Below are 10,536 nucleotides of genomic sequence, written 5' to 3' on the forward strand. Positions count from 1 at the left end.
TCATATAAATATGAATTACATATTTTCTTCCTACATAGCTAATTCTCGGGAACATATTTTGTCTACTAATTCAGTGTATTATAAAGGATTTATTTCATCTTAAAACTAAAAGCAAGAAGCCTAGAAAATGCACCGCTCCATCTTTTAAACGTCTAACTTGGAGTTTTATAACCGCTTCCATTTGAGAAAATTTGATTTTCAAGGATCCTGTAAATTCAATTACGCGCTGATTTTCAAACTTTTATCGAATTTCACGCGCTTTTCGGAGTTCTTGCTTTTAAAATGCCATTTCTTTAAAAGGACTCGACAGTTCACTGTTAGCGCTAATCAAATCAAATTCACATACAAATACAATTATTCAATAGAAAATCGCTCTTGCACAATTACGAACATTTCCTGGATTATTCGCCAGCCGGTCACTTAGCATTAATTACGATCGAGAGATCCTTCTTAATTACAAATAATATGGAATTATATGACACGAGCATTGATTTTCCTCTCGGGTCACGTGACTCTATGGTCTGTAACATTGTCCATTGTAGCTGGTCTTTGTTAAGAAAAAGAAAAAAAGAATTTAGTCCATATAAATATGTTGTATAACATTGTGTGACAAAAACAAAGAGTAAATTATTTAAAGGCAAAACATACAGTTTGTACAGTGTCAGAGACAACTTTGTAGCAATAGACCATGTTTTATCTCCCTGAAAGTAATACGTGTTTTTGTATGAACTATGATACCCAAGTAAGTAAGATGACCAATCTATTTTTAGGCCGAGGTCTTTGTTCAAAAGTGCGAAAGTTAATATAGTTATTTTTGACATCGAATGAAATTTGCCTGCCTTGCAAAAAATATTTTTACCATCTCATATATATATTTGAAAGTGTGTGCATGTTTTTTTTTTTTTTAGAAATATGGGACTGTATGTTCCATTTAGCTTTGTATAAAGCGACAGGGACAAGAAACTTCTACCGGAAACCTTGATTACTTACAAGTGTATTCAAGAGTATATCTTAGCTTTTCCAACAGAGTGCTCACGATTTATTTTAATTTGTTTTGTTTCGTATATACGGTCAGTAATATCTTTTCTCCATCTACACGTCTGCTGAATGTACAGACCGGAAGTTGACCCAAAGTAAATATCTTGATTGGATCTGATTGGTTGTTTAATCCATTAATTCCGGAAATTGTTGGTCGTTGCTACCCACGGAGACACATTAGACTGGTGATAATGCTTACGTATCCCAGCGTAATAAATTTATTTCCTTCCTTTGTTTTCTAATCACGAACCTTAATTGGAAATTTATTGTTCTAGTAGAGATCCGCCGGAAGTTATCGCCTCTTTATTCATTTGCGAGATTTCACGATCACTGGACACACACGATATTTTGTCATCAAAAACAAATTTCATTTGAGCGGCTAATGGTGTGGACAATTGAACTAAGCTATTGGAACTAATGCGATGTTTAATGGAATTATGGGTAATATTAGGGACGTTATTGTCTTGTTTAGTTGTCATGAATCTCTATTAAAAATCAGAAACCACAATTTAGTGTTTGCAGACATGCACACTATAGGGATGAGGCGAGTCTTCAGATATTGTTAACGGCGGATTTTCTGTCTGAATTCCATAAATATACAAAAAGTTACGGTTAATTTCATCTACTTTCCCTGAAAAAAAGAAAGAAAATGATATACTTGTAAACTCAAATTTAGAACACAGTTTTAAAACATAGATTCGGATAATTAAAGGACTAACAAAGACTATACTACTCATCGCCCGTTTCCATCACTTCACCAAATAAAAATTAAAATAAAATAGAAGTCAAAATAAATAAATAAATTTATAAATAGTTAGCATATTAATTTAATGACAATGGAAAGTTTTACGTCCAGAATCATATTGTACAATATAGTTGTCTTGTACAAATCTTTATGTTAAAAACAGCTTCTACTGTGCTTTATAAAGATTTGATTTTTTAAATTAAAAGTTTGCTTTAGTCAGTAGAACAATAGCTGGTTATTTACAGGATGTAGTTTAGGAGTGATTCAAACGAAATAAAAAGTCACTGCAGGCCCTTTATTAATGTATTTTTCAGTCGCTGGTTACGGCCTGCACAGTGATCTTCATGACGATGCTTTTGCCCGACGCAAACAACGAAGGAATAGAACGACCTTCACCTTGCAACAGGTAAAGTACACAGACGAATGATAGATTTATATATTAACATTTAGTTTTTCCTTTCTCGTTTACCCTGCTAATATGAAATACAGTATATGATAAATACGTGACAATATTTCCCTATGAAGATACTGCTGAAACAATTGAACACGAACACATTTAGATCGTTTAAAAGACTTCGAGATTGCGCAATTTTGAGATAAAACACTGATCATTTCTAGATAAAATGCTATCTTACTGTAAATTCCCATGCATTTTAATGTGTTTGATATAAAAAGCAACCACTGCAATGTTGAAATTTCTTATTTCCAGCTTGAAGAGCTAGAGAAGGCATTTGCGCAGACTCATTACCCGGATGTGTTCACGAGAGAAGACCTTGCCATGAGGATAAACCTAACCGAGGCCAGAGTGCAGGTAAGACACTTCTAAATTTTAGTACATGCAAACAGACGTCAATATTATTTTGAGAATGCATATTCAGACACAATAATATGAAAACCTAGAAATTTGTCTATAGAACACGAATGTCGTCTCTTTGATATGCTAGGACAAAGGAGCATGTGTCCTTGAGTAATATCACTTAGACATTGAACCATCAGTAAGACCTAGCCCTCTTAAGCCGGGAGTGTAAGTGTCACCATGTTATAGTGAATTAGGGCATAATAAGTGAACTACTTCACTTTTTGACCTTTAAATGTGACCTGGCTCTTGTACCTGACACATCGTCTTGTTTTGCTAAATGTTAAAAAATATTTGGATATCCTTCTGTGCATACAAAAGTTACAGACCGAACATGAAAAATGAAATAAAATCTTTTACCTTTTGGTGTAGCCTATAACTTTCTCCAAGTAGTCCAGATATTGCACGCGACGCATCGTCTATTTATTGTGAATGGTGGGCAGTATGACCATCACCTTTAAGGTAGGGGTCTGATAGTTGCACGTGACACGTCGTCTTGTAATGGTGTAATGTTTTTATTAAATCAGGAGTCGAGGACCAATTTCATAAAGTGCTATACAGAAAGGGCTTTTGATCTCTAAGTATTTAAACATGTAAGATAGTGAAATTGACAGAAAACTTTTACACACGTCATAACTTAAAATTAAATATTGTCAGAAAAAAACAAACAGCAGTTTTAACATTTCTTAAGATAAAACTACTTCAGGGCACTGTGTATCACAGGGTAGGCGATATGTACAAGAAAATCGTTACATGTTAGAAAGCTTCTCAGACTCGAGTTAAACAGATATTATATGAAAGGCGCGAACAATGGTCGAAAATTTAATTTTACCGCGTTTCGTAGTAAGGCGTACTTTACCGCAACACTTGAAAAGTCGAGGCTGTCTGATGGTAAAGAATGTATAGATCGCGTCGGGGATCCTTAACAAGACTGTTACCAGATGTGACAGCTAAGGACAGCTAATCAGCCTTATCCAATTTTGCTAATATAAATCAAATTAGGCATGAACTCGTCTCTATAACGGTCTGCCTAAGTCCAATGTCATCATTCCAATAAGAAAACTGTAATTAAAACTGGCACTATCATGGAACTAGCATGCATGCGGAATGCTTTTGGCATTGTAGTTGATAGATTTATGAATATTGGTGATATTATGGTAGGAGGTTCATATAACTAAAATGAAATTTCTGGCAATATGAACACTGACTGTTTAGATAAAGTATATAAGAAACAAGCTGTAATGTAAGCTAAAAAGCATTTGAGCCGTGCCGTGAGAAAACCAACATAGTGGGTTTGCGACCAGCATGAATCCAGACCAGCCTGCGCATCCGCGCAGTCTGGTCAGGATCCATGCTGTTCGCTAACAGTTTCTCCAATTCCAATAGGCTTTAAAAGCGAACAGCATGGATCCTGACCAGACTGCGCGGATGCGCAGGCTGGTCTGGATCCATTCTGGTCGCAAACCCACTATGTTGGTTTTCCTATGGCACGGCTCATTTATAGAAAAAGTTCAAATGTCAAACATTGAGCATTTCAAGACTTGCGAATTATTATAGGTACATTTCTATTTAGTATTTGATATTTTATAACATTTTCAGAACATATTTCCGCGACATATTATTGTGCAGACATCGTTTATTCAGTTGACTTCAAAATTTAGTCAAATGATTCCTTTGTTCCGTTTGTAATTCAAAAATAGAAAGCTTTGCACGGAATTTCGTGCAGTAGTCTAGGTTACCGACCAGTTATCGTCAACATAACGCCGGCTGACTTTTCTAATTTTCCATAGAAGACGGTGCATAATTACACCGTGTCTTGGGAATTCCCGATTCTATTATTTACCCGTCTTTACTTTATGTTATTAAATTAGAAGTAAATAGTTAATTAATGGATTTAGCTAATTCCTAAAGCAATAATACACCCGCTAAACGGATCAGGGCTGAAAGCGTGTAGGAAGTGTTACACTGCTGGAAATTAAAGTTGTGTACATAAATAAGAAAATGCCTATTTTGGGTTGCCCGACCTGCACTACACTATTTTATTCCTGTTGTAATATACACCGACTTTTAAAACTTAAATGCAGTTCAGTATGTAAAAACATAAAAACACATGACACATACGCAGTAAAAGAGACTGCTATATCGTTCTAAAACACGTGCGTTAAAACGATAGTCGCTGTAGGCGGCTGCAACACTATTTCAGCTGTTAGACGCAGACCCGTTAATGATATGACGTTAATAACGTTACATTAAATGCACATTCGTACTTTATGGCAAATTACTTCTTCGAATTTTGAACCTCTTAAAGAAGTAAGCGGATAAACGAATTACAACTACAAACACAGTTTCGACAGGTTTTAGTTTCCTTTAAAGAAAGTATTTTTACCAAGTCAAAAAAAAAATATTTATGACGTCAATTACGTCGCTGAAATGCGAGCGCGTTGAGGAAAAGTTTCGCTTCAGATCAGTAAAGTTCTGTTATTTGCTGATTATACTTATGCGTAATGATACTTTTTTAACTTCTTAGCTTGGTGAAGAAATGGCGAACATTTTTTACAATAAACCTTTTACACACGTCTTTTGTGGAGTCTATATGTTTTCGAAAAGCCATCTATGTTTTATATTTTCTGTAGTATATCTTCGTTCCGGTGCCAGGGCAATGTGGTCGTTCTAAATTCAATCTATCCGAATATAACTCAATCGCCAGCACATTGATGTATTAGCATACTCTCTTAAAATATAATACCACAACATTCGTTCCCTCTATCATTTGCCATTAAAGTATAAGATCATTTTTATCAAGGGACCGTGAATATAAGATGCGCGGGCATGAACAAAAGCGAGGAGGAAAATGAGAAAATCCGCAAGCTGTCCCACGAGGCTCCTAGCGACCGACTCAGGTGCCTTTACTTGCGACGCTTAATTCAGTTTGCATAACATAATAAACATTTCCTCTATTAGATTAAGAATTGCAGTAAATGAAATATAAATGCGGGGAAATGAGATAAGATCATTTCCCAATAGCTTTATTGTGACATATAAGATTTGTAGCGGAGGAACGTCATTAGTCAAAACTATTAAGACAGTTTTATGTAAAATACCAGTGTATGCTGACATTCGTAAAAATGAAATTATGTCACATAACCTTTCACTTGTACTTTATCATGAACATGATTTAATTGAAGGACATTACTCCAAAATCAAATTACACATTTTCCAATAATACGCACAGCTGCAATAAATTGTAGTCATTCCGTTATATTTTTTTCTGATTTTCTCTCTTTTTTAGGTCTGGTTCCAAAACAGAAGAGCGAAATGGAGAAAAAGCGAACGATTTACACAAAGAACACCTTCTTCGAAAGATGCTAGTGAAAATCCGGAAGATGGAAAATCTGATAACGAGGCGGAAGATCCGGATGTTTGTGGTGATGTTTCGGATACATGCCCGGAACCGGAAGATAAAGATGAACAGCGTTTTGAGGGAGAAAGACTTTTGTCCCCACAGGGCGATAGCGAAGAATCAGAAAATAATAATAATGATGAACATAACAGTGAAAGTGACAGTCATGTAGATTGTGGAATGTTGCCACAAACTACACCGGAAAAGAAAGTTGCAATGGCAACAGAAAATGTTTCAGATCAAGTCGCAGAAGATTTAACTTCATCACCGTCTTTCAAAACAGACAATGATTTGGTTAAACCACAACCGGCTCACTCAATTCATAGTATTGTTTCTAAAATTAATGACCAAACGATAGAACCCAATGACACACCACAATCAAAGACACCAGCAGACGACAGCGATTCGCAACCAGTCAGGTCAGCTGGTTCCCCGTCTTCGCCATTAGCATCTCTAGCGCTTGCGAATACAGCGAGAGCAAATATGATGATGAATTCCAAACCAATGTTACAACATTCGTTTACACAGACACTCATGGCCCTAAGTAACAACGCAATGAGTAGGCCATCATTTTTCCCAATGTTGGAAAGGTATATTAATATGTTTTATATGCTTTATTTATTTTTATTCTTTAACTCATACATATTCGTTTTTAATTTTACTGCCGTTAAACAGTTGTAAGATATCTCCCTTCGTACTAAAAGAGCGTATACTTTGTATCTCGGACATGTGTCTAATAAAACTACATTTCAATCAGATGGTGTATACTCTGAGATCATATAATTGAGCCGCACCATGAGAAAACCAACATAGTGCGTTTGCGACCAGCATGGATCCAGACCAGCCTGCGCATCCATGCTGTTCGCTTTCAAAGCCTATTGCAATTAGGGAAACAGTTAGCGAACAGCATGGATCCTGACCAGACTGTCCTGATGCGCAGGCTGGTCTGGACCCATGCTGGTCGCAAACGCACTATGTTGGTTTTCTCATTGTGCGGCTCATATGAAGATTGAACAACTAAAAACGAAAGCTCTTGTAAACAGATACTTTTTGTGGTTTCCATATTTTCTTAAATAAGTAATCGTTAAGGACCCCGTGCCATTAGATAGTAAATTGCTTTAATATTTTTGTTTTGTTTTACTTGTCACAGCAACTACAAGCAGTATTTGGACAATTACTTTTCTCCGAGACCTTTGTTCCCGGCTCATTTCTCGGCGCACCCGGCATTTAAAGGTAAATGATGTTTCTTTACACCTTTTTATGAAACCTTTATTCCCGGCTGTTTTCTCGGGTTATCCTGTATATAAATGAAAGGTATGTTGCGGCAATTGTTCCTTTCAGATACCTTCGAGCGAGAATAATTTCTCTTCATATCCACTATTAATAGGCAGGGAATATTTTTTTCGAGATCTTTATTTCCTGTATTTGATGTAAAGCATATTTTGGCAGTTGTTTCTTCCCCAAAACTTTGTGTCCGACTCATTTTTCGATACACCAAGCATGTAGAGGTAAGCGATGTTTCCTGACAGGTAATTCTTCCCGGGTCAATTTTCGGCGTACCCTGTATTTAGTTATAAGGTATATTTCTGACACATATTTCTTTCTGAGACCTTTGTTCCCGGCACATTTCTCGGCGTAACCTGTATTTAAATGTAAGGTATGATTTTGGAATTTGTTTCTTCGCAGTGTCTTTGTGACAGGGTCATTTTTCTTCATACCCATTATTTAGTTGTAAGGGGTATTTCTTGACAGTTGTTTGTTTCTGAGATCTTTGTTACCGGCTTATTTCTCGAGGCATCCGGCATTTAAAGGTAAGGTAAGTTTCTTGACTGTTGCTTTCTCTGAGATCATTTGTCGTTTCATACAACATTTAATTATATGGGAGGTTTCTCGGCAGCTGTTTCTTTTAGATACCCTTGTTCCATACTCATCAGGTACATAAAGGTAACAAATGTTTCCGGGTTGTTTTTCCCGGCTCATGTTAGGCAAATCCAATTTTTAAAGGTAAGGAGTTTTGACCAACGTGACCCCTTTGTTCCTGGCTCATTTAATACAAATCAAATATAGAAAGGTAAGGAATGTTGATCATCGTGACAACCTGGAAGTATATGATTAAAGCTATTAGGGATTGTTTGTGCCAATATGTAGGTAACAAATCATTTCTGCTCCTAACAAAACAGTGAGAATCGAAAAAATTAACGCGGACATTTTGTTTCACGTTACATAAAAATGTTTGAAAAAAAAGGTTTTCTTAATAAAAGAAATGAATCGCAACTGAATCTAATCTTCCATATTGGTAATGCACACAAAAATTGTCAGCTAGGTAAACGTGTGTAATACACATGCATATGTTGTGTTGTGTGGATATTCATGAATACCTTCCTGTAATATCGGGCGTAAAAACTTCTTCGTTTTTTTTAAATCATGCTTTTTAAGTTTCTTGCGGTGTTGTTTGTCGTCCAGGTTTATAATTAATGTTACAGCATCGCAAAAACTAAAATAAATCAAATACAAATGTACTTTCTTCTGCAGTTGAAATGAGAGAAAAGTACTGGACATGGCCAAACAGTGATAACTAATGTGAAAAGCTATCTAAAACTAAACAACAAATAAACAAACGTGTTGACCAAAAACTCTAGCTGTCTTGCACCATACGTAGTAACGTCCCGACAATTTTGAATTATCACACGCACGTTCTCATCGAAATAAAAGTACTTCCGTGACGTTATAATAACTCTTTTCTGCTGTACAGTGTAAGATAACATATATCTCACGTGCATTTTTTTGCAAAAGATTTGAAATGTCAATCAGCCGGGGAAAAAACCCAAAGAAGCATCACAACATGTGCCAGTTATGACAGGAAAGCTGGAGTGTTTGAACTTTACTGACATTAAAGATGTATATTTAATGAATGTCCCGTATGCAAGAGAGCAATTACCAAAAATCAGTATAAACTAAGTTATCATTTGTCGCTCGTCCCGCAACACTAAAATGTTCATCTAAAAGCTATGTGTAAAAAAAACAACTAAAGTAGCCAAATGAAAGAATCAATGGGAAATTCTCAAGAAATACACTAAACAAATTTAGCTTTATTTGATAACTTCTAATCAATTTTTCATTGTCATTCGTTCTAAAAGTGGTTTTTACACTCGTTATTACAAATTACAGGTTACATGCCATTATGCGGATGTTGCGGTTCACGCGGACCATGCACTTCTATGATGGCTGGGCACGAGACACGCACGAGCAGCGTTGCGGAGCTTCGACGCCGTGCACGTGAACATTCGGAGGCCCTGTCAACAACGCCGACGGAGAGTGGAATTCAAAGGCCCTGAAAGCAGCGACGATGAGTTAATAACAGAATGATATTCCCAGCATTATCTGTCAACCGGAAATGACGAAAGTGTTTCCGGAAGCACACGTCTTCACTTCAGATATTGTTGAGTACGCAGTCCCGTTTATGTGCAGTATGCAATTTAGTGTCTCATGTTCTTGCCAGTCAAAAGTATATTAACTTTTGAACTTTACAAAACGTGCGTGCGTGGTCACCTCAAAATGATGTACAGCATGTGCTGATATAAAGACATGCATCTACAAATATCAAAACTTTGACCTTTTGTTCTCACCTCATTAATTTCTAGATTAATATGTTAGTGTGTGTTTCAAGCATATGTACATGTGTTTTGACTTTGTTAAGGGATGAACTTCAATTTAAATAATAGGAAAGGGTAAAAGAGTTTATTATTGATTTTATTTTAGTTAAACATTTAAAAAATCGTAACAATAAAGAAATTTTTCAATCAAAGAGTAGGCTTCATTTTAATAATATGGTTTACATTCTTAACGGAAGTAGAATCTAAACATAATAAATGATCCGTGCCATGAGAAAACCAACATAGTGGGTTTGCGACCAGCATGGATCCAGACCAGCCTGCGCATCCGCGCAGTCTGGTCAGGATCCATGTTGTTCATTTCAAAGCATATTGCAATTAGAGAAACTGTTAGCGAACAGCATGGATCCTGACCAGACTGCGCGGATGCGCAGGCTGGTCTGGATCCAAGCTGGTCGCAAACCCACTATGTTGGTTTTCTCATGGCACGGCTCAATTATATATTCCACTGTCATTTAAAAACGATTAATATCTGATAAATATATTTATCACACCTAACCTCATGGAACATTTGGAAAAGATTAAAATTATGATATCAAAACATGACATTTTTTTTCAGATTATGTGACATAGTTTTAACATTAAAATATGGCCTGTTTCCTTGATAAATATGTTATTATGAATAAGACATTCTGGTAGAAACCTACAAACGAAAGTCATGAACTTAGTCCTTTCGACCTAAATTAAATATTTGTTATGTCATCAATGGTTCCATTTTATACCATAATACCAATGATGTGTTTGATTCATGTTAAAAACCATTCTTACTATAGCTATATATGCTTGATACTATACCGGTAATTTAAAAAGATAAATTACTGCAAAA

The 10,536-nt window shown here is 36.0% G+C and overlaps 1 protein-coding gene across 1 annotated transcript in view; it reads left to right on the top strand.

Annotated features, from left to right (window-relative positions):
- LOC123562789 (diencephalon/mesencephalon homeobox protein 1-like) overlaps positions 1 to 9,924 on the top strand; it is a 30,779-nt gene extending 20,855 nt beyond the window's left edge. The window contains exons 3-7 of the mRNA XM_045355383.2: positions 2,098 to 2,189; positions 2,493 to 2,594; positions 5,929 to 6,629; positions 7,190 to 7,272; positions 9,208 to 9,924. Of these exons, the coding sequence (XP_045211318.2) occupies positions 2,098 to 2,189; positions 2,493 to 2,594; positions 5,929 to 6,629; positions 7,190 to 7,272; positions 9,208 to 9,374 (1,145 nt within the window). The 3' untranslated portion in view covers positions 9,375 to 9,924. The remainder of the gene's footprint in view (positions 1 to 2,097; positions 2,190 to 2,492; positions 2,595 to 5,928; positions 6,630 to 7,189; positions 7,273 to 9,207) is intronic.
- The last annotated feature ends 612 nt before the right edge of the window (positions 9,925 to 10,536 follow it).

Source organism: Mercenaria mercenaria, chromosome 2, assembly GCF_021730395.1.
Source record: "Mercenaria mercenaria strain notata chromosome 2, MADL_Memer_1, whole genome shotgun sequence".
Classification (NCBI taxonomy): domain Eukaryota; kingdom Metazoa; phylum Mollusca; class Bivalvia; order Venerida; family Veneridae; genus Mercenaria; species Mercenaria mercenaria.